This window comes from Cricetulus griseus, chromosome 3 (genome assembly GCF_003668045.3).
Source record: "Cricetulus griseus strain 17A/GY chromosome 3, alternate assembly CriGri-PICRH-1.0, whole genome shotgun sequence".
Lineage (NCBI taxonomy): Eukaryota > Metazoa > Chordata > Mammalia > Rodentia > Cricetidae > Cricetulus > Cricetulus griseus.
In genome coordinates, this window is record NC_048596.1 from 109,263,109 (window position 1) to 109,288,010 (window position 24,902).

The 24,902-nt window shown below is 44.5% G+C and overlaps 1 protein-coding gene across 2 annotated transcripts in view; it reads right to left on the minus strand.

Annotated features, from left to right (window-relative positions):
* Window positions 1-24,902, minus strand: part of Me3 (malic enzyme 3) — a 223,170-nt gene that overhangs the window by 30,218 nt on the left and 168,050 nt on the right. The window contains exons 7-14 of one of the 2 annotated variants that reach the window (XM_027407600.2): window positions 22,743-22,852; window positions 7,349-7,446; window positions 6,935-7,048; window positions 4,973-5,078; window positions 4,239-4,381; window positions 3,542-3,715; window positions 2,824-2,922; window positions 1,281-1,506 (exon numbers count right to left, since the gene is read on the minus strand). In XM_027407600.2, coding sequence (XP_027263401.1) covers window positions 1,345-1,506; window positions 2,824-2,922; window positions 3,542-3,715; window positions 4,239-4,381; window positions 4,973-5,078; window positions 6,935-7,048; window positions 7,349-7,446; window positions 22,743-22,852 — 1,006 coding nt within the window. In that variant the 3' untranslated portion in view covers window positions 1,281-1,344. Of the gene's footprint in view, window positions 1-1,280; window positions 1,507-2,823; window positions 2,923-3,541; window positions 3,716-4,238; window positions 4,382-4,972; window positions 5,079-6,934; window positions 7,049-7,348; window positions 7,447-22,742; window positions 22,853-24,902 lie in introns of those variants that run through there. The other variant, XM_035442405.1, reaches the window with a different exon arrangement.

The following is a 24,902-nucleotide window of genomic DNA, read 5'->3' on the forward strand; positions in this document are numbered from 1 at the left end:
AATATGAGATTGTAATTAGAGATTTACTGGTGACTCTTCACAGGGACTTACCACTTTATTCTCTTCTTAAAATGTGTAGCATTAGTCTTTACATTTAGGTCTACACTCTGAGGATATTGTTGTACTACCATGGAGGAAGCTGATTCAGTTGGAAGAGTAAGACCTGAACAAGAGGTGATTGATTTATTACTCTGCTAAGTACTCTTCATGGAGTTTAATAGTTCACCTGGCTTGTATGGAGAGACAGCCAAATGGCTCATTACATGCAGTGGGAATCCTGGTTGAGGTGGCAACAGGGGTGGGTCTCAAAGGATGCTTTGTTTATACAGTGCAAGGAGACTGGAAGTCAATATCCCAAACAGGTCACAGCAGGGGCTCCAAGTCTTTCTTTACTGTTTGCCATGCAGTGTGTGCACTTATGAAAATGGGAGAGGGGAAGGTTTTCACTAAACTGGCCTCAGAAACACCCAGGACAGACTGATGTCACTTCTACAAGAAAGCTACTTTGAATTGCTCGATTACTTCAGTGTGAAGGATGGAAGGGGGAGTGTATTCCAGAGCTTGGAGCATTAAAAATCAAGTCTTCCTTAGAAATGAAATCAACACCTTCACCATGGTGTTCATTCCCTTTCCTTCTTTTTCCTCATTCTTTGGCATGCTAACCCCACCCCTATTTTTCTATTTTTCCTTTTAGTAATGACAAAATATAATGTACAGTACTCAGCAACCCAAAGGGCAGTGACCATTCTTGATGAGCCTCTAGCCACTCAGCCCCCACACCCTACTGTGTCTTGAAGGCAATGTATTCTTCTGAAAAGGATTAACTCCCTGATGGGTGGACCACATTTTCTAGCAGGTGGTTCTGCTTATATTTCTGAGTGCCTATGACTAACCCATCCCTTACTCTTGGGGCAGAGTACAAACACAGCTCTCCTTTTGTGTCTCCCGGGGAAGTGCCCTTTCTTCTTTGAGCAATATGACTTTTTTAATGATCATTTTCCATGGACACAACACTTTCTCTCTTACAAAAAATGACTTGTGTCCAATCTAGACCTTGAGTTCTACAAAGGAGGAATTCTAGGCAGAATTTCCCACAAGGCTTGGTTAATAGCAATTAACAGTAAAAGAAACATTTGGAAAGGAATTCAGAAAAGGGTTGTAGGAAAGTGAGCTTTCAGGGCCTTCAGGAACAAAACTGTCATCCACTGTATGCCTTAGTATCTCCCCAAAACACACAAAGGAAAGCGAACGACAAACAAAAATAACCACGGTGACAAGGCTGGCCATTTTGGAACACATTTATATTGTATTTCTTCATCCAGCCCAAACACCCCAGAGAGTGCATCAGACCTTCTGAACACTCATAGCTTCCTTTGGCCAACTGTAGGTGTCTAGTGTGAACGAATCATAGTCTGGAGTGTAGATCAGAGACCTTACAAAAGCCTCCTTGTCCTTGGGCTCTGGATAGTAGGAGGCCAAGTTGTTTTTATATGCATAGTCGAGGACCTAGGAAAAACAGGTTAGGATGACAAACTAGAAGATCTATGGGAAAAATCTGCCTTACAATCAACTTGGAAGCCAAGGGCAAAGGAACATCCCCTAAAGGACCAGTCATATTCCTCCTCAGTTGTCACCCATGACACCACTGGAAGGGAAGAATTAAAACTTTCTAGATAGTACTAGCTTCTTTTCCCAAGGGGCTGGTAGTTCCTCTCTCCCAGAACTCTCGAGATGGATTCATACCCAGTGGATGGGCCAAAGTGAAAGAGGCACAGCCTATTATGCCTGCTTCTAATGCCTTGTGGGTTTCCAGCCAATGATAAATAAACTTGGTGAGTACTTCATCTTACTGCTTGGTAAGCAAAGTAGTGATAACTTTCTTCTAGAGTGATGTGACTATAATTAGTAACAGTCAGTGTGTAACCCATTCCTATGTAGGTTGATGTGGTTGAATTGGATGACCATCTTGTGAACAAATAAGCCCCCATTGAAGGAAGTGGACTGGGTGAGCTGGATCGGAACATGGACTGTTGGACTTCATTCATAGTTGCTTCTTAAGGGTGCCTTCTCTGGACAATTTACAGGGGCTATGTATTGCTGTGCAGTCCAATTTCTGAAATTATTTGTTATTCATACAGGAAAAAATACACTAATGGAAAGGATATCATGTACCTATTATCCAGCTTGGGTAATTGTTTGAAACTGGTCTTTATTGTATTATGTTTTCCTTTGAAAATCCAGTTTCTTTGCATAATCTCATAATCTGGGATATTCTGTGAACCTGATCACCTCATCACCCCTTAAAGGAAGAAAGGGGGAAAATAAGTATCTACTTTGGCCAGCAGGAGCTTTTAACTTCCAGAGTTTTGGGAGGGAGGAACTACTAGCCTCTACAGAAAAGCAGCTAAGGTTGAGGGAAGTGAATCTACGGGGTCACCATAACTCTTCTGTTGATTGCCAGAGTGGGGACTCCAAAGCCTGAATCCTTTCCATGACGCTGTGCAAGCTGACCTTTCCCATAAATGAGTGACTATGATTCATTAAAAAAAAATTCCACCCACATTCCAGTTCCCAGGACCATGGCCTCTGATGATCTTCCTCCCTCATGTTTGTGGGGGGAATGTGGAAACTTTCCTAGAACTGGCCTGGGTGGGTGCTTGGGGTGGGTCTCAGACTGCTGAGCAGGCCAGAGTTTGTCACCCAGTCTGTGAGTTGCATGTAGCAAGGCTCAAGGAGCTCAGGTTTCCATGGTTGCCTAGCCCCCTGATGTCATAGGAATAGGAGAAGCCTTACTATAAGGGGTACAAGGAGGATGCCCCTTACTTTGATTGCAATTCTCAGAGACACGTCTCGGATGGTGCTGAGTGGTGGGTACAGTCTCCCCTGGGACAGGTGCTGTTCAGAGACTTCTTGGGCAATATTCTAGAAAAAGAGAGAGAGAGACAGAGATACAGAGAGAGAGAGACAGAGAGACAGAGAGAGACAGAGACAGAGGGAGGGGGAGGGAGGAAGGGAGGGAGAAAGAGATGTTGATTCTTCCTTTATAGAACAAATCCATCTCATTATCCCAAAGCTTGCCAGGCAGTGCAACCTGTGCCACACATAGCCCTAAGGAAGCCTAATGCTTAAGCTTAAACAAAGACTCATTCTGTACTAAGCCTGGCTGAAGTTTAAAACAGCACGAGGTTCCATGAATTCTAGAATGAAATCACTAAGACCAAGATGAATAAACTTGTGACCTGAAGATAAAGACTCTGTCCTTCAGTTGGTCACAGCCTATTACACAGGAGTCTCTGGCCCTTACTTACTTCTTGGGTCCTAACCTCCTCCCACATTCTTGGTGTCATTCTGGGTGGCTATCTAAGCAAAAACATTTCCTGATTCATGGTTCCTTTCTAGCCTTGTTTCTGGTCTGATGCCAGGGTCAGGGGTGAGTGGGTAGGAGACAAGAGAGGGTGAATCCAGGGGTCACTGGGTTTAAGGACTTGGTGTTGAGCCATGAACCCTATTAGAAGCATCCTAGAGAGGAAAGCAGCAGTACCTCTGCAGTCAGGAGGAAAATCTCATCTGGGATGTGTCGGATCCCACCGGCGATGACACCCAGTGCTACCCCAGGAAACACATAGGCGTTGTTTCCCTGACCAGGAATGAATGTCCTGCCATCTTCGAGAGTCACACTCTTAAAAGGACTTCCACTGGCAAAGATCGCTCGGCCCTGGATGTAGGAAGAAAAGCAGAGTTGGAGCTTGGGGACAGGTTTGGATCAGTCATGGTAGTCTATTCTTATCTCATAAATGTTGGGCCCATCTCCACCCTCTCCTAAGTGTCCAGAATAGTGACAAACAAATTAATAGTTTGTTTATTTGACCACAAGCCTTGCCTCCCTTCAAGTTATTGGTTGTGGAAGCCATGGTGCATCTTCCCCCAACATCTGGGAGGGCCAAAACAAGATATTTGCTTAAGGCATATAAAAGCCATGGGTTCTGGATAAAGCTCTGCTGTTCAGGGCAACCTTGAGTAGTCCAGTATCATGGGAAGAGCTTTGGTTTGGAGTTAGATCTAGGTTTGAGGGCTAGCTCTATTCTGAATTAGCTTGATGATTGTGGGAAAGTTGATTCATCTTTCTAAGCCACTGCTTGTTCACAGTGACGGGGCACTCTTTGTCACCCTTATAGGGTAATTGGTAGTAACTGTTACTACTTTCTCTCAGCTGGTGGGAGGAAGGACTCCCTGCTGACCTCAGTGACCCGGTAGCACTTCTCAGCTGTGCACTCAGCCTTGCTGGTGGGGTTGCTCAGGGCAAAGATGATTGGGCGCTCATGGAAGGAGGCCATGTCCCTCAGAATCTGCTCGGTGAAGGCTCCTGCGATGGCAGCAACACCTATGAGGAAAAGGGGGGTAGTAGGGAATGCCTACTCTGTATAAACATCCCATTTTTCTTCTTTGTGCCACTGGTGAGGGAACTAGGTCCCCATAACAGACTTGGGAATCTTGAGGGAATCTGCTATAGGGGCCATGGGTGCAGAAGGGAAAAGAATCCTGTTGCTTGAGTTAGCTATGACCTCCAGGGAGACCACTGGCCCATTTCAGGTCTCTGATCTTTATGGTGTACCTTGAAGACATTCCTGAATGCTGTTTGTGAGAGCACAATGGTCCTCTACCACAGGGACAGGTGCCAGGGCCTCAGTCTTGGTGTGGAAGGAGTGCTCATCTCCATGCTAAAGCACAACACTGTGCTTTCCCACTGTATATATCATTCTGTGTCACCAAGCCCCAACTCTGGTCCTTCATTTCTATGGTTTCTTTACAGAAGTCACTCAACAAAAGTTTATGGCATTGGACCAGGCATCAAAGAGGGGAAACAGGTGTGCTTCCATAGGTGATTTATGACTCTCCACCGAGTCTCAGAATATCCATCTGCAAATCAAGAGAGTTAGCTGGACTGGGTGGTAGGGCCCCTTCTTCTTCCTACCTATAATTGCTGTGGGCTTCACCAGCCTTACTACCTCCTCCAGGGAGTTGACTTCAGGATGGTCTTGGGCAAACATCTCCTTCTCATGGTTTAGGTGGCTCCTTCCCTGTAGGAAAAGAAGGAAGATGGAGTAACTGTGGTGTTGAGGGCCTATTGAGCAGGGCCTTGATGTGTTAGGATTCTGATGGTGTTTCTGATTGAGCCTTATAGTCTCAGTCTTCAGAATAGTGAGGTCCAGACCCTTGATCAGATTTTCTAGTAGGCCCAAGTGGACCCTAAGGGAACATATACATTTTCTTCCTTCCTTCCTTCCTTCCTTCCTTCCTTCCTTCCTTCCTTCCTTCCTCCTTCCTTCCTTCCTTCCTTCCTTCCTTTCTTTCTTTTTCTTTCTTTCTCTCTTTTAAAATATGTTTTTATTTTAATTCTGTGGGTATTTTGCATTTGTGTTCCATGTGCATGTAGTGTCTGTGGAGGCCAGGAGCACCAGGTCCTATGTAACTGAAGTTACAAACAGTCGTTAGCCACCATGCAATCCAATCCAATCCAATCCAATCCAATCCAATCCAATCCAATCCAATCCAGTCCAGTCCAGTCCAATCTGGTTCCTCTGAAAGAGCAAACAAGTGTTCTTAACTTCTGAGCCATTTCCCGAGCCACACAGAAAAAAAACTCAGCAAATCATCTTTTATTTTTATTTTATTTTTAGCTGTTGGGGGTCATGGGTTACTGGGACAGGACAGAAAGACTCCTAGGAAATTCCTTAGCCTCACTGAATCCGCTGGTCACAAAAAGTGCATTCTATAGGTTTGCAGAAAGATAGGCCTTGAGACTTTCAGTGCCAGAGAGGGAATGTAAACGGATTCAATAGGATCCACTAGTCTTCCTGTGCGTCTCACTAAGCTGAGTCTAGGATAGACTGGTCATGCCAACTGTGCCTGACAAGCTCCAGATTTTTTTCCATCTCTTCAAACGGAAGCCCAGGAGTGACAGGGGCACAAATGCTGGTGAGTGAGTACAGTCACTTCTGATGGCTCCAGCTGGCCTCAGAGTGCCCGAGGGATGATGTCAAGCCAATAGCTCCTTGATTAGCAGTCAGCTCAACGGGGTGAACAAAATGATGTTGGAAAATACGCAAATGAACAAAAAGTTAACAGTGTCTGGTAACCTGCTCAGAGACCATTCTCTGGAATGTGGGGATGGGAAGATGCATCACCAGGCCCAAGTCCCTTTCAACAGGGGTCTGGCTGTGCAATGTTGTGGAAGAGTGAGCATGTGTCTTTGGAGGACTGTGATCCAATATGGCTGAGATAAACTCAAGGCAGGAGAAAAGGTTGGAAGGGATATTCAGGTACACATACATGTACACACATACCCACACACATCCACCCACCTACCCATCCACACACACAAAACACATACACACATGGTCAGAACTTTTGGATAACAGCAACTAAAGCATTTGCTTTGGAATTTAATTTTCCTTTTGCTTTACATTCTAAGTATTCTGCCCTCTGGAGAACCCTTCCTTCCTTCATTCGTTCCTTCGTTCCTTCATTCCTTCTTTCCTTCTTTCTGTCTTTCCTTCTTTCCTTCCCTCCTTTTCTTTTCTCTTTCTCCCTTCCTTCCTTTTCTTTTCTTCCTTCCCTCTTTCTTTTCTTTCCCCTCCATCCCTTCTTCCCTCCCTCCCTCCTTCCTCCATCTCTTTCTCCCTCCTTCCCCCCTCTCTTTCTTTCCTTCTCCTCCTCTTCTTCTTTGACAGGGTTACTCTGTGCAGCCCTGGCTGTCCTGGAACTTGCTCAATAGGCCAAGCTGGCCCCAAACTCAGAAATCCACCTATCTTTGCCTCCCCAGTGCTGGGATTAAAAGCATGTAGCACCATGCATGGCTGGAGACCTCTTTCAGTTTAGTTCTTGGCAGCTCTAGGTGTCAGGAAACTTGTAGTTTTTTAGACCTGAACAGTACCTTGACAATGAGACCACTGGAGTCCACCATCCAGATCTTCCTTATGGCTTCTGCCTTGGGTATGCCTTCCTTTTCCAGGGCCATAACAAGGAGGTGGGCGATGCCCATGGCAGCCTGGGGGTAGCATGAGGACCACATTTAAACTCAAAGCACACAATTACTCAGCACATACCAGATGTTTTTACCAAAATGAACCCTTCTTCTTTTCCCCAGCCCCACAAATGCTGGGAAGTCCAGTTAAATCCTTACTTTGAGAAACTCAAACTCTGAGACTCAAAAAGCTGCAATGATCAGAACACACTCATGCTGCTTCCTCTTGTCGGAACCCTAGTCCACCTCTCGCTATGAATGTTACTCCACCCATTCTTACTCTTCTCATGACAATCACAGTAGACTCCTTCTAATGGTACTCACCTCACCCGCACCCTGGAAAACAAACACATGATTGGAGAGCCTGTTCTTGGTGATTCTCAGAGCAGCCAGGATCCCTGCCACAGCTACAGAGGCTGTTCCTGCAACAGAGCGGACCATATCAACCTGTGGCCTCTAGCCCTCAATCCCCAAGTAAAGACTTGGCAGAGTTCCCAACGCCTAAGACCTGTGGGAGAAGAAGCAACTTTTCGTAACTCTTAAAAGAAATCCCATCTCTGTCAGGTGGTGATGGCACACACCTTTAATCTCAGCACTCATGAAGCAGATTTCTGAGTTCGAGGCCACCTGAATTCCAGGACAACCAGGGATACACAGAGAAACCCTGTCTCAAACCCAAACCCAACCCAAACCAAACCAACCAACCAAAAATCACACCCCTAAGCATACAAACAATCCCCACAACAAAAGAGCATAATAAAATGAAAACAAAACAAAAATTTAAAGAAATCGTATCTGTAGGCACAAGGGATTCAGGGCAAATTGATACCATTTAGTCCCTTTTACTGTAATTAACTGTTTGAGAAATAGTCCCTGGAATTGTTACTTGTCCATGGGAGACAACCAGCTAGAGCCAGACACTGCTACTGTTATGTTGTGGGTATTTGATCGCACTGTGAACTGAGAGTTTTCCATTGTGTTAAGTAAAATCAACTTTGGGTCAGGAGGTGGAGCCAGCAACTAGTTGACAGAAAGTAATCATAGAGAGTCAGAGGGAGTCTGGAAGACAGATAGAGAGACATAGAAAGTAGCAGGGAGGACTTTGAGTGTGATGGTCTTTTTGGTTTGGCCAAGCAGAAGGATGCTCTCATTCTGAGATGCTAGCAAAGAGAGATCAGCTAGTTGCTCCTCAACCTCTCTGAGCTAGCAAGTTTTCACGCCCAGTCTCTGACTCCCAAGTCTTTATTGGTAACTAGAATGATAAAGATTAAGTTAAAAATTGCATTTGGTGGCAGCTGCAGGAGGTGGATCCGGTGGGTAAAAGTCCTGCCAGGCTGTTACTGGAGAAGGGGACCAGTAACGGTAGAGTTGCAATTACTGGCTGAAACAGCAGTAGATTCAGGTGTAGCTGCTGTGCTGGCAAAAAAAAAACAAAAACAAAAACAAAAAAAACCCCCAAACCCAACACTATTATTAATAAATGAAGCCATGGGATAGATGTAATTAATAGATGCAAAAAAAAAGAGGAAGTGTAGAAGAGTAGATGAAATTCTGAGTGAATGTGAATTGCTGACATGGACACAGCCATGTCAAGGAACCTAATACTTTAGATCCATGGGAATGGGCAAAGTCTTCCCCTGGTCCATGTGGGACTATTGAAAGTGTACGGAAAGCATCTACTGAAGCTTCCTGTTCCCAGATGTCTACAGCCTGAGACTCCTTCCTATGGAGACCTCCTCCAGAAACTAGCTAACCCCTCCTCCTGTGCTGTACATAATGAGCAGGCAGAGTCCTGATGTAGTCCTGGTGCCCTTCATTAGAGTGAATATGGTCCACCTGATCCCAGCTTCTCTATATGTGTGTCTGTCATTCCTTATTCATTCCTGTTGTCATCCCAGTCAGGTCTCACACAGGACTTGGCATCCCTAGAATTATTCATTTAAGAGATAAAGATGTTTAAAAGTAAGACATGATGGGACCACGAGACACCAAGTGATTGTGTGTCATGAGCTGCCTATCTTACCCACCACATTATAAGATTGTACATGGCAACAATATGCAACCAATGATCTGATTTCAGCAAACCATACATTGTGCCCTTTCTCTCCCAGCCAGAACACACGCGTCTCTCACAATCCAACCAGATAACTCACTTAGAGAATTTATGCTTCCTGTGACTTCAAGTTTGTACCCCGCCTGGTTAAAGGCCTTAACTCCCAAGAGAGAAAAACTTCCATTAAGAATCACAACAGGGGCTGGAGAGATGGCTCAGAGGTTAAGAGCACTGACTGCTTTTCCGGAGGTCCTGAGTTCAATTCCCAGCAATGTGAGCCACATGGTGGCTCACAGCCATCCATTATGAGATCTGGTGCCGTCTTCTGGTGTGCAGATATACATGGAAGCAGAATGTTGTGTACATAATAAATAAATACAATCTTTAAAAACAAACAAAAGAATCACATAGTCATGGTATCTCTTCATAGTGATAGAACACTAGACTGGGGCTATTGGGCACCAACCAGATATGGCAGGAGGGAGGGAAGGAAATGGGGGAGAGAAACAATTGAGAACAAAGTGTAACAACACATATGTATGGAAACATTGTAATGAAATCAACTGCTTTGTGTGCTAACTTAAAAAAAAAAAGAATCACAACAGGCTTCTATTGAACTGGGGACTGAGATCACCACCTGGGACTTTCTCTGCACTAACCCAGTAAGCAAAGAAGACTCTTAGTTCTCTGACTGAGGGAGCCGATCCTTACAACCAACAGGAAGATAACACCAAGAAGAAACATGGCTGGAGCTGGGGCATCCTCTGGGGGTATTGATATTCCCATGCTTGTTAGTAAATATTAATGGGCATGACAATTAAAGATAGGCAGGGCTATTGACAATCCTGGACCTTGAGGAATGAAGACAAAGGCCACCTTACTGGGTGAAGAACCCTGACCAGATAAAGTCCCACCTGAGGACAAGAAAACAGGGAATGGTTGAGGAAGAAATTTATGGACACCAGTGACATTATATGAAAGTAAGAGTATCAGCTCAGGACTCCCAAGACCAAGTTCCTAGCATAAAGGAGATTTATTTGTCCCAGAGGCACAGAGGGCATGAATAAGAGACAAGGAGACAACATAGAGGATTAGTGAGAAGGGGAAGGGAACAAAGGAAAGAGCGCAGGGAAATTTGTCCAGAAGGGACAAAGGACTGACTCTGGATAGAGAGGAGAAAGATGTGGCACATAGGAAAACTGGTTTATAAAGGTTAAACGAAATATTTAATTTTAATTAGGTGAGCCAGTGAGCCAGAGGGGGCTTTTTTTTTTTCAGATTTTTTTTTGCAGAGTTTTTTTATTTGAATTAGAAACAAGATTGTTTTACATGACAATCCCGGTTCCCTCTCCCTCCCGTACTCCCCTACCAATCCCCCCCTCCTCAACTAAAACCCTACCTATCACAACCTTTCTGCTCCTCCTGGATGGTGAGGCCTTCCATAGGGTGTCATCAGAGTCTATCGTATCCTTTGGGATACGGCCTAGGCCCACCCCCATGTGTCTTGGCTCAGGGAGTATTCCTCTATGTGGAATGGGCTCCCAAAGTCCATACCTATGCTAGGGATAAGTACTGAACTACTACAGGAAGTCCCATAGATTTCCGAGGTTTCCTCACTGAAACCCATGTTCCTGGGGTCTGGATCAGTCCCATGCTGCTATCCCAGCTATCAGTCTGGGGAGCAAGAGTTCCCCAATGTTCAGGTTAGCTGTTTCTTTGCGTTTCACCAACCTGGTCTGGACCCCTTTGCTCTTCACTCGCCCTTCTCTGCTTCTGGATTCCAGTTCAGTTCAGTGATTAGTTGTGGTTGTCGGCTTCTACTTCTACCAGCTTCGGGATGAGGGCTAACAGGTGGCATATAAGTCAGTCATCAATCTCATTATCAGGGGAGGGCATTTAAGGTAGCCTCTTCAGAGGGGGCTTTTTGATTGCTGAACTTCAATATTTGGATAGCTGGACCTTCATAGTCAGCCTCATGAGGAAGGAGGAAGTGGACAGATAAGGGAATAGACCTTGTGGGTAGGTTTAGGAATGTAATCTAATGGTTTTTAGCAGCCATGCTTACCACGCTCAAGCTGGCCAGAGTCCCTTCATTATGACTGGCCAAAGAAACCAGCAAGCAGCCATGCATAGTTCTTTCTTGGTTATATCACAATAGATAAAGGAAGACGTTAGCTAATTTTCTCTCCCTTCTTCCTCCCTTAATCATTTTCTAAATTTTTTGGAAGTTAATTCTATACTTCAGTCTTTAACAGAGTTTTCAACTGTGACTGGGTTTTAAAAGCAAGTTCATTCTTCCTAGAGATGGCTAGTGTAACTCTCTTGCAAATAACAAACAACTTCAAGACTCGTCTAGTCTCTTCTTATTCTGGGGAGAAGACGAAACTGTCTTCACTTGTTGGAGGTAGTTCTCTTCTGTTAGAGTTGCTTTTGTCATCTGTAAGTACAAAGTCGTGGAATGACAAAGGCAAGAATGCCGAGTAGGCAAGAGGCTGGACTCTATCAATTAACAAGCACTTTCTGAGCTTACACTGAAGTGCAAACCACCAACTGGCTCTATCCTAGGATCTGCCAAGAGGAGGCCCTAGAGAGCAACTGAAAGAGTACAGGAGGAGAAAAGAACACCATTTCCAGCGTTGGCCCAGTCTTATGGAATCACAGGTAAATCGGAGGACATTTAATAACGTTTGAATTTTAGATAAAAATAATTTTGCATGTGTTTATCCTATGAAACGCTAGGGTGGGATGGCTTCTCTCACTCAGGCATCAGCTCTCTGTCATTTGAAATCAGTCCACTCCTTCGAACTCACACTGCTTTCAGGGAGGCCGTTTGCAAATCACACACCAGTAGATGGCGCCAAAGGTATCTCATGGTGGATGTTTCCTGAGCTAGCCGGTCTTCGATGGCTTTTCTCTTTTTGGCTATCAAATATCTTTTGAGGTTAGAACCTGAGAGTTGAAAAGCCTAATTTATCTTCAGAATGTAGAGCTGGATGGAGGCTGTTGAATCTGACCTCCTATAATTGCACAGAGGGAATGCCGAACTCTGGTATAGAAGAGAGGGTGGATTGGTCTAGGGTCCAGTAGAAAAGCCAGGAAACCTCGGTGTGGTCTGCAGCCCCCAGCCTTTCCTGGAGATCTGGAGGCATCAGGAGAGGCATATGTGCTGGCTTTGTGGGAGGGAACTCTGGGGTGAGTGGTAAGGTATAGGTTGAAGGACCAGCACTTTGGCATCAGTGTTCAGCTGAATGGGGTCAGAACAAAAAACAGTGGACACGGCAATAAAACAACACAAAGGCAACTGTCACTAACTTATTACACCTTTGTTGTTGTGTGCTGTGCTCTATGTTTTGTGTGTCTGTGTGTGATGGGGAAATGCATGTGTGGTACATGCATGCAAGACCAGTGGAGGGTGTCAGGTGTTTTCCTCTGTTGCTCTCTACCTTTCTGCCTTGGGAGACGAAGTTCTTTTAGCAAGGGTGGCTCAACAGCAAACTCCCAGGATCTCTGTCTTTTACCCCCACCCCCAGTGTTGGGGTTAATGTCAAGAGCAGCCTCTCCTGGCTTTATACATGAGTGTTGGGGATTTGAACTCAGGTCTTCAAATTTGTGCAGCAAATGAACCTCCCTCCAAGCTCTGTTAGTCTTATGGTAAACTTGGCTGTGTGCTACTTTCTTATCAGCATTGTTCGTTTTAATCTTCATAAAGCTCTATGGTGCAGGTATTTTTGTGTTTTCTCAATGGAGGTTTTTAGTTTTTGACTTTCTCTTAGGACAATGAGGCTCACAGGAAATAGAAGCAGTCAGGAGAGTTGAATGGAGCGCTTATGCAGGGACTCCACTTCAATGGATAGAGAAGAATGAAATGTTCTCAAGATGCTGGGAATCTTCTCAGCAGGTCTCCAAATCCTCTGCCTCATTCCACACCCTTTGCCACCCTGCAGAAACCACGGAGGTCTCTTTTGCTCCTGGTCAATGCCACCTCTGTGTGCTCTGGGACCTCATTCTCATTGACCCATGAGATTTGTTCTCTAATTCCCTCCTCAGTTCTTCATCCTCAGTTTTCCCCTCTCTGCTGGGTCATCCCCATCAGTGTATAAACACACTGTAAAACTTTTATAAGGAAAGTCTTGCCCTTACAGGCCCACTTCTTACTGCCCTTTACAGACAAGCCCTTCAAAGAGTGGAATGTGACCACAGTCTCCATTTATTTTCTTCTCTATCTCAGTGGAATCCAGTCTACACAGGTGACAGGCCCACTTCTTGTCGAGGTCACTGAGCAGTTCCACCCTTGCCAAGTTCAGTGGTCAGTTCTCAGCTTCCTGTCCTTCAACCTCTCAGCGGTAGTTGGCACTGCTGCCCATGCTCCTTGCGAGACTTTCCTAATTTGGCTCCTGGAACTATACATCAGTTGACTATCTCTTCAGCTCCTTCCTCATGGCCTCTAGGGGGGCAAGCTGGCTATCCTAATTGCAGATCAGAACTCAAGAGAGAGAAAGAAATCATTCTCAGTTATAAAAAAGGAGCTTGGCAAGTCAAGTTATCATCTTCACCTCTAACTTCCATTGTTGGGTGAGGTGGGGGTTAGTTGTTGGGCCATGTGCCTGGAATTTTAAAATGGAGAGGAGGAAAATTGCTTAGGTTTTTTGGAGGTAATCACCCCCAAGAAGTCTGAGAGTCTAGGGCTGTGGGAGAATATGGCTTGTGCCCACAAGTGATGTGAACTGGTTGTTCCCATTCGTGATGGAAGATAAACAAACGTTCCTATTCAGTGGGAATGTTCCATAATTACACTTCCTGCAAACAGAATACTTGAGGCTGTATGTCTAGGAAATGGCACAAAGGAACAAGCGGAAAATATTCCTTTTAATAATCACATTTGACCAAGTTGAATCAGTTTCTCTGCTAAACAGACTTTAAGAGGAAATGGTGACAATGTCTATAAATGGTAGCTGGAAGGACAGGGAGTGGTGGGCTGGGTCAAGGTCTAGCTGAGGCAGCTGTGGAATCCTGGGTCTCCGAGGACTGGATGACTTCTATAAAGCTAAGCAGACCTTTGCCATGATCCATAGCAATTCCATTCCCGCAGCAGCCAGCCACTGTCTTCGTTTATACATTTGCACGCATTGAGGGCCAACATGCGGTTGTCAAAAGCACTGAATGCAGAAAGAGCAACAGAATAGACTTGTTTTCTAGGAGCTGCCAGCATCACTTCAGTAGAGTCTGATTCCTCTTTACAGACCCCTGGCAAGGCCTTTGAGACTGCTTCAACAGTGCTGTGTCATAAGGGACTGGCCTAGAGCACAGGGTATTAAACTGTGGGTTGTAACCCATGTGGGGTCATGTAACTGAAGTAGAGGTTGAGAAAAACAAAGCAGCAGTCAAAAGCTTCTGAAGTGCAGTAATCAAAAATTAAGTCACAGCCGAGCACGTGACAGGTCTGAGGGGACCTGGCAGTGCTCGGCTCTCTTGCACTGTGGGGCTTCTCTGCAGCCTTGGTTCTGAACATACAACATGCATCCTTAGCACTGCATTTGTGATCCTAGCAGGCAATGCCAACGGTGGCTGCCTGAGCTGCCCTGGCTTGGGTGTGACACTGCTGTCTGCTCTAAACTGCAGTGTCTCTGCTGTACCCACCAAGATTTCTGCTCTGTTAGAATGTCTGAATGGTTTTGAAGGGACCAGTTCCCCATTTCAGCAGCCATAACAGCCAAATACATAACAGGTATTTGTCTGACCTTGTCTTAGTCACTAAGGTCAGATGCCTGCCCCTTTCGGCAGCCATAACAGCTGAACATGTGTTTGTCTGACCTCTTAGTCACTAGGAAGTCAGATGCCTGCCTCATGGCAAGGAACCAATCAGAAGTTAGCTGGTGGTGGTATGCTCTACGGCTCTGGGAGTGCTTTACGGACAAGTGCACAGCACTGACGCACAGAGCATAGCAACCACCCTGGGAGGGCCTATGGACCATAACAACCAGTTGACCAATCAACAAGGGGCAAACCCTCCAAGCCTGGAGGTACACCAATCCTGAGCCTGTGTGTATCACTAGATACTCCCCTTATGCTGCCCTATAAGATCTCTATGCAGCCAGTTAGAGCTGTCTTTTCTAGCCATCTGCCATGGCGGGTGGATGAAAGGCCTGAGCTAACATGGGGTTAGCTCGTTAAACAACTATAATAAAGTTTCATGCAGTTTGCATCAAGCCTTCAACTCCGCATGGTGATTGGGGTGGCCTCGGTCCTGGGCTGAGATCCTGGAGGCCTGTGCTTCTGGGGGTCTTACAGTTTTTAAATTGCTCTTTGAGTTATTGACTTGAGCTTTATAAATCATTGTTCAGTGAATTTGGGCTTGGGAATCAGACAGAATTTCCAACAATTTCTGATAGAGCCTTAGACATACTTCTGCCATTTTGTACTACATAATTATATGAAGTGGTGTTCTCAGCACTGACAATTTTAAAATTATAATTCACCAACTCTGAAAAATGTTGAAGATGGCTTATAGTCTGCAGATATCAAATATTCAGTCATGATTTAATTTTTGCTTTTATATTTGATTTTAAAATTAATTAATTGTGCCAATCTGGTTAGCATGAAAATGTGCATTCATCTTTAATAAAAGGTGAAAATTATATGCACACCAAAGAATTGTTTTAAAATAAATTTCATATTGATTTGCTATCAGTAAACGTTTGACTTGAATATTCATTCTATATACTTTTGTATCCAGGGTCCTACAACAGTTTAGCTGAGTTCCCTCTAAAAGTTCCTCTAAGGGGTTGTGGGTGGGAAAAGATTAAGAAGCTCACTCTCATAATGGTTCCAATGGCCAGAGCGGGCCTCTCCTGCCATAGTCTGGAAGGACCCAGAGGGATTAATTACCATTTTCTTAGCTTTTGTAGGTCCTTAGCTGCCCAACGGCTGGAAAAGGAGGTTCATGAGGAAACACTTTCAGATACATAGTCAGGTTGGGACTGGTCCCAGGAATGAGTAGCCTCAGAACCCAGGACATGGTGAAAGGAAGGTTGTGGTTGCTGAGGAGAAGTGAGATTGGGAGTAGGGTGGTGAATTTTGTTGTGGGGGAGACCAAGGAAAGGCCTGAGACCATTGAAGTGTGGTAGGTGAGGTGGGAAATGAATCCTTGGTGAATTTCAGTAACATTGCTGTTTTGTAAAGAGGACAAATAAACTGCACAAATTTTTTGGAGCTCAGCTATTGTGTCATTCTGTCTCTGGGCATATGGTGGCATCTGTAGCCAACTGTACCCACTGAAGTTATCTTTCAGCTATGTTGTCGGGGCCCATAAAGATGGCTCCACTTCATCTTGACTCAAGGTTGGAGAGTTCAAAACTGTCCTTAGTAAGTCAAAAGACCTAAAGGTCTAAGGCTGCTACTGCAGGATGTTTTGGTTTTGGTATCGGATGTCTAATCTAAATAACAACAGACTCGGGCTCAGGTGTGTTCACTCTTGACCCTGAAGGCCAGATAACAGGTGTGGTTACCAAATGCTTGGAGGATTAAGGGAAGAAAGTCTGTTTGCTCCTTCTACATGGAAGTCTTCTGCCATGTCCCCCTTTTGGTTGGGGTACTTAAGAATGTTGAAGAATAAACTTGGGATGTTCAGTATTCACTGGATTGCCTTCCTGACTCTATCCTGTGTCTCTGTCTTCTTCTTAGTGTCTTTACCTGCCCTTTCTCAATCCACACTCCCCCTCTCAGGTATGAACCAGGCAAATTGGCTGGATCTGCTTGAAGGCCCACAAAGACCAGCTCCCACACTGTGTGTTTTCCATTTCTTGACCAAGTACCCCATTGATGGCTTTGGGAACATTCTGCAGAGTTTAAAGCTACTGCCTAGTTTTGGGTCATGAGAAGAGTGGGACTACCTAGGTGCCTGTGGTGTAGCCCTGGATATAGCATCACATGGGAGGCCATACTTGCAACTTTAAGTATCAAACAAGATTAGCCAAGAGCAAGAATAAAGTTCTAGGTGGAAGAATCAGCACATGCCAAATCATGGAACTAGTAGAAAATTCACAGACCAGTGAGTTTAGTGCTGTAAAAATAGGCACTTGTGGGGATGATGGGTTGGCTTAGTGGGTGAAAGCACTTACTGAGCAAGACTAATGACCTGAGTTCAATTCCCCAAACCCACAGTTGAAGGGGAGAACTGATTCCTGAAAGTTGTCCTCTGACATCTATTGTGCACTCTAGTTGAGCATATCATAACACACACAAACAGACACACAATAGTAAATAAAATAACATTTAAAAAGGTACAGAGAGCACACAGAAAAGTGTATAAAAGCATGGCGACCATGTCTCCTTTTTCATCAGGCTTCAGTAGCATTGTGCTCACACACTCCTCATTTTCATCAGTGCTCTGTTTGGGGTCTCAATACCCCTTCCTTCTCCCCAATTTATGCATTATAAATATTAGTAATAGGTTCCATGAACTGAATTCTGCTGAGTGGCTGTTCCTGTTCACCCTACATCACACCACACACACACACACACACACACACACACACACACACACACACACCTCAGTTAGTGCAACATGGGTAGTGCTGCAGATTCTTAGCGATGAACTTGTAAAGGTTTCAACTCACTGGAGTAGGTGTTGGCTTGAGAAGAGCATACAGGCTGCTCTGATATTTTCTGAATATTAGTCATGGTTGCTGATTCATTTCAGAGGAAAAGTAAAGAATGCTAGGAGAACATATACTACTTGGATAGAATCACAGAGCAGAAAAATGAATGTTTGGAGCTAGAGCTATCTTACTCAGATGGATGTCTGTTAACTACCCTGGCTCATACACTGAAGCTTCAAAGTAAGGAAGAGTACCAGGCTTAGGGACATGCACTTTCATGATCCCAAGCAGTAGGAAGGCAGTGGAGGCAGGAAGATCACCTCAAGACCAAGGTTAGCCCAGGCTACACAACAAAACCCTATCTTACAAACAAACAATCAAACAAAAATTGTGAAGGGGTGGCATAGCATACAGGCATCCTGTCAGATTGTCTGTCCTTGAAGATTTAGAAGGACTAGAGGCAAGGGTAAACTTGGTAGGGTGGAGTGTGTTCTGGAGTTGATGAGCCAATTCTTTTTTGTCCTCCAGTCACACCATGTGGTTAGCTTGCAATGGAAGTCAGGGCCCAAGGTCACTAGGTCAGCGGTGTTCTGTACCTGATTCCTTTCATGCAAGCTAGCCTTCCTAAGGTCAAAATTAGTCTGTCCGCAGCATGACTACCCCCACTACCATCCCCCCGTCTCTGCCTCTCTCTTCTCCCCCAAGAGCAGAGAAGTTCCCAGCTGAAACAACAAAAGTCACCTGAGCCTCTCCCTGTTCCAAAATTCCTGATGAGGCTGCCAGCAATGAGTCAGTGCATTGGCAGCCCTGTTCATCAAGAACCAGTCTGGCCTGGGTCAAGGATTCCTATGAGCCAGAGCTGGGGTGAGGGCAGAGGATGAAAACAGAAGGAAGTCTTTCTGTGCTCTGGCTTCAGAGTTCAACCCTGTGGGCCCCAGGGGGTCTATGATTCAGACAGTACAAATAAGGTGCTTGATGTTACACACAGTGGAGCCCACAGGAAGCTCAGCCTGGGGGCTCCTGTGGACCGTGGTCCCATCTTTCCCTGTTCCACTGGGGGTATGAGGCAGGGCTTATGCTTAAAGCTGGCGGCATGGCTCTAGCCTCATTTTCATGGGGGCCACTTGGTTCTGGTTATTTCAGTATGTGGCTCTAAGGCAAAATTCTGAGACAATTTCCACATCATGCAGGGTGGACTATGCCTGTTTAAGCTTGTGCTTGTGTGGACAGAGGCAGAGAACCATATAGAGACTCAGTGTAGACCTCAGCCTCAACTAACCCCACTAGGAGCTCAGTCCAGAACACCAGAACAGGAATGGAATGATTAGACACATTTCCTCATGAGATGGGGGGCGGGTAGCCTGGGCAGGGCAGGACTGTGAGATCTGCATGTCAACCTCTTCATGTTTCGATTAATTATAAGGCACATCTACATATTAGGCCGTGATCACCAAAGGCAGCAATGATCTTATAGAACTCCTGTCATTCTTCTTCTGTTTCCCATTTCTTCTTGGGAGTCCTAAATTCATGTCTTTTGTGTTAATGTCTGAGAAAACAATAGAAAATTTATCTCCCATTTTTTTAAATTTTTTGTGAGAACTTGAAAACTCTCTACCTGGCTTTGTCAGAGAGTCTATAGATAGGACTCAGAACTTAAACAAACAAATTGACTTATTTTTTTAAAATTGCTCATCATATGAAATTATACACATGTGTATACAAGTCTAAAATCTGAGTATGAGCACATGTGAGGTGCATTTGTATGTGAGCATATGTATGATGATCAGGAAAGAGAGAGGCTGCAAGGCAGGGACCAGAATAGACATCCCTACAGGAACAGGTATGACGATGATAATTCTGTTTGTATATGTGTAGTTATCATGTATCCTCATGCATCCAATGTGCCAATCATTGCATTGGGAACTGGGGATCAAAAATAAGTAAGCCATGGTTCCTGACTCCAGAAGGTTATCATTTAGTGAGAGGCAGAGAATGCAATGGAATCATCTAGAGTGAAATTGTTTGGATATGATGCACCTTCCAAAAGCTCACATGTTGAAATCTTGGCCCTTGCTGGTAGATCCAGTCTGGATCACGAGGGCTCTGACTTCACCAGTGAGTCCATTGATGAATTCAGAATGTTAGGGTGTTAGGAAATGATGAGAATTAGGAAGTGGTTGTCAGGGGCATGCATCTTAAGAATGTATCTGGTCCCAAGACCCTTTTGCTCTTTTCTCAGTACTTTCTGTTGCTGAGGCAACTAGCTCTGCCCCAACTCCTTCCATGATACTCATCCTCATCACGGGCCCAGAAACAATGGGCCATGAACTGAAAACTCTCCAAAAGTGAACAACAATGAATCTTGCCTTCTTTATGCTGTATTTCTCAGGTATTTGTTATAATGATGTAGAATTGACCACTGTAAGAAAAGATGGAGGAGAGCACCTGGGTGGGTACCCAAACCAGACCATTTCTGGGCAGGTCACCCATTGAGCTGAGTCTTGAAGGATAAAGGAATTCCTCAGGTAAAGGTGATGGGAAATAGCTGGACATGGTGGCACACTCCTGTACCTGCGGCACTTGGGAAGCAGAGGTGAGAGGAATAGGAGTTCTAGATCAGTCTTGGCTTTGGAAGACTTCATCGTAAAAACCAACCAAACAAACTGAAGGGACCATTGGAGGACAGGAAAGAGGTCCTTGCTCCCCAACCCATGTATTTCAGCAAATGAGTGTAAAGTTTCTCACAAAGGGATGGCTAACAAAGTGAGTCATTGTTTCCACCTTAGAGGAACATTCTGGTATTCATCAGTGTGGGGGAGATGGAGGTGGATGGACAGCCAGGCCCTGCTGTGTTCCTGTGCATGTTTATGAGGATATTATAACATGTTTATGTTTATAAGTCTATCTGTCTGACTGTACATCTGGAGCCTGTGTACCAGGTGTGCTGACCATATGGACTTGCTTTCCACTTGGCAGTCCAGGGGACTCTGAACATGACTGTCCTGTTGCTGACTCATGTGTGAGTGGCATTACAAGGGAGCTAGTCAGCAGGTGCTTCCTCCAAGGCCACAGGCACACGCTTGCCAGTTAGGTTGGCTATGAGTTGACTGGCAGGCAGTGAGAGAATGCTCTTCTGTCTCCAGCTAGTCCTCTTGGACTGCACTATGAAGCTGGAGAGTACCTGGCTTGTCAGGATGTGGCTGAAACAGCCCACTGATGCCTGTTGCAGGCTGGGGCATCAGGGGACTGGAGAGACAGTCTGAGAAGCTAAGCTTTTTCTCTGGGTCACCCCTTCTCTGGTCATCCAATCACCAGGCCCTGCAATAACGTTTGAACTCAATTATCTGACAGTGTGCTATAACTGCATTATATCACAACAAATCCCCCCCCAAATGATTTATCACATTCCTGTTATCCTATAATATGGACCAAAAGAAAAGAGGCACTTGGCTTTATGGTTTTAGACTTTGAGCAGTATGGTAAATGGTTTAAATGGTTATAAATGTGGATACCTGAACTAACCTTCAATTGGACACTGATTGGGTAAGCAAGTTACTTATTCTCTTTGTGACTCAGTTTCTTCACTCAAAAGACCAAGATACTAGTATCTTATAGGATTAGATGTGTTCAGTTCCTAGAATAGTGCCTAGTAGGTCACAAATAATCAGCAATAAACTTTAAAATGGGCTTATGTTCTCTCTCATATATCCCTGTCTTGATGAGTTGTTTTCATTTTGGGTGTATGAGGAATCAGCTGTAGAATGTCAGTCAACTTTTACTCAAGAATGAGACCATTCCATTTCATCTGGTGTGGACTGTCAGTTTAACAGGCTTGTCTTACCAAACTTCATCTGTTAAGTAACAAGATATGTGGAGCCATCAAGGTTTCCCTTGGGCCTTATAAAAATATAGGAACCATTCTCATGAGATCTCCTGGGCCAGTAAGAGCATTGTTGAGAGGCCTCTGTTCTGTTCCAACTTCTGATACAGGAACCTCCAAAGCAAGAAACAACTTCCTTTAGGGGATTTTAAGGCTCTAGAACAGGTGACCAAGTGACACGGAGTTAAAAGATGCTTTACATTGACTTTTGGAATGCTCTGTGTCTCAGGTTGCCAGTGTCTTTCAAGCTTATAACTCTCAGCCAAGCTTAGGGAAGGATTTGCCATGACTCTCTGACAGGGATGCACCTTGTATTTGGAAAGTCTGCAAGCAAGATATTATGGCTATGGAATTTTAATAGAGAAAGCTATTTTTATGAGCACTGGCATTTCGATCTGACAAGTTATGGAGTAATATTTTCTGTGTATAAGATTTCCCTCTCTGCATGTTTCTGTCTGTCTCTGTGTGCATGTACATGTATGTGTGATGTATGCACATATTGATCAGTATGGCTAGAAGCAGAGGAGGACATTGGGTATCACTTGTGCCTTATTTTATGGAGACAGGGCCTCTCATTGAAATGGGAGCTAGTCAGAAAACTCCAGTGATCCTCCTGTATCGGTCACACTGGGGTTACAGGCATGTGCAGTAGGCTTTTTGTGTGAGTATGGAATCCAAACTCAGATCTTCATGCTTGGGCAGCAAATGCCACTTACCCACTGAGGCTTCCAGCCTCCTATCCCCGGGTCTTGAAATCTTTATAGTGCTTTCCTGATGTAGGTATTGTCCTCTCAGAACAGGTGATAAAAACTATGGTGATAAACAGGTGATAAAAACTATAGAGAAGTGATTTTCCAAGTCCAGGTAGCTAAAAATTGACAGGAGTACATAGAATTTCTTATAGATATGAAATCATACAGTTGTTACCTACCTCTGAAATAGAAATGATTTCCATTTGGTGCTTAAGCTCACCAAAGCTAAGCTAAGTGGAGAGACATGTTCAAGGTCACAGAGCTAAGGATCAGCCAAGTGGAAGTTGACTCCAAGTCTAATATTGTTTCTTTAACAGCTTCTGGCAGCAAACCAGTTATGAGACAACTACCCTCCCGCCCCCCCTTTTGGCATTTGGGTGAGCCTTGTGAAAAAGTGTTATTACCAAATGACTTTGTTAGGTGGGTGAAAATGTACCTTGGATATCATCGTTGAACATGCAGTACTTGTTGCGGTATTTGTTGAGCAGACGGAAGGCATTGGCATTGGCAAAGTCTTCAAACTGGATGAGGCAATTTATTCCGAACCTGTAGGGCAGGGAGAAAGAGGGAGGAAAGAATGTATGATTACCTCCTGGAGCAGATCCTACCTGAGCTGGATACAGGAGAGGCTCAGGACTAGAGGTAAGGGTAATGTGGGCCCTTCCTCTTATTTTTTGTCACCCGATTGGATCAGGAACTCCTAGAAGGAGACCTTTGCTTTTTCCATTATGTATGTGAATGGGAGAGTGTAGGGAACAAGGGCTTCACAGTCTACCAAGTCAACCTCACTGTATCTAATGTGGAGTATGGACTCCCCACAAACCACCATGCACACCAAAGGAGTATCAGCAAGGCTGAGATAGCTTCCGCCTTCTCTGCAGCCTGTGACCATCCAAGATCCCAGCAGAAAGTTCACTCCAAAGGCAACACTGAACAGAATCACTCTGGGTCTGGAAGTTTCTGAAGCCCTCTGTCACCCTCTCCAGACCCCTAGGCTTGGAGTCTTTACAGTCCTCTACATTCATGTGTCATTCTCCAACAAGACACAAGCAAGACTGAGAAAGGCCACCCCATGAAACCACTGTTATCTCTGTAAATATTTTCCCCAACTTCCAGGAATAGAAGAACAGTTAGTAATGAAAGTATGGACGACTAGGCCCATCTCACAGATGGCCTCACTCAGGGTATCCCTCTTTGTGGAATGGGCTCCCAAAGTCCACACCTATGCTAGGGATAAGTACTGATCTACTATAGGAGGCCCCATGGATATCTGAGGTTTCCTCACTGACACCCACATTCTTGGGGTCTAGATCAGTCCCATGCTGGTTTCCCAGCTTTCAGTCTGGGCACCAAGAGCTCCCCGTTGTTCAGGTCAGCTGTTTCTGTGGATTTCACAAGCCTGGTCTGGACTCCTTTGTTCATCGCTCGTCCTTCTCTGCAACTGGATTCCTGTTCAGTTCAGTGATTAGCTGTGGGTGTGTGCCAAGGGGAAATTCTTATGTAAAATTAAATGAAACATTAAACAGAAATACACTGAATAAAGGTGTTTGTAATTTTTGTCTTATTTTTACCTTAGCAAATGGGTGGCAGTATTGCTTCAAGGTCAAGTGTGTCAGTATATTTTAGTATGTGATAGAAGGATACGAGCACATCACTTGTCTAAGCTTTTCAGAATTTTAGCCCCAGGCTAGTTGTGAAACAACACTGAAAGTCTTATGTATAGTAAAATGTCAAGACATTCTGTTCCCTACCCCCAGTCCAAATGCTTGCAATTCATAACCTGAATAAAAAAATTCACAGTAAATTTTGGCTTGACAGGCATGACATTATATTTATGAGTGGGTGGTTTCATTTATTATTTCTATTCATAGTGCAATTGTCCTTCAGTATCCAAGGGAGATTTGTTGTGGAACTCCTTATGGATGCCAAAACTGTGGATGGTCAAATTCCTTATGTAATATAATCTACATACATTATCCTATATAATTATTAGTTACAAATTACTTATGATACCTTATACATTGTAAATGCTGCATATAAAATGCTTTACACTTTTTAGTAACTATTGACAAGAAAGGAGTCTATATGTATATTGGATCTTCTTAAACCTTTTAAGCATGGGATTGGTTGAATCCAGGAATGCAATATCTGCAGATAAGAAGGGCTAACAGGAGCTGCTTTGACCCCTGCCTTGGGCCCAACTTCCACCTGCCTACTCTGGGAAATCCCGCCCTGAGGTCTGCAGGTAGACTGAATCTGTACCTGAAGACCCAGGGACCCTGACTCTGCTGAGATCACTGGGCTAACATATCATCAGGCACCTATGTGTTGGGTACTGCACAGTGCCACTTATCCAAAGAATAGTAGACCATGGACTGCATTGAGAGAAATATGGAATTACTTTCTAAGAACTAGAAAAATATGGCAATCTGTATTTAATTATGCACAGAGACAGCAACATGGGATATTGATAATCATACCTAACAATACATGGAATTCAAAGAGAAAAATTTCATAGCCCTCTCTCCTGCTGACCCATTGAGCTACACTTGGGCAGACAATTAAGTCTTCTGAGGATCACAATGAAACCCAAGGC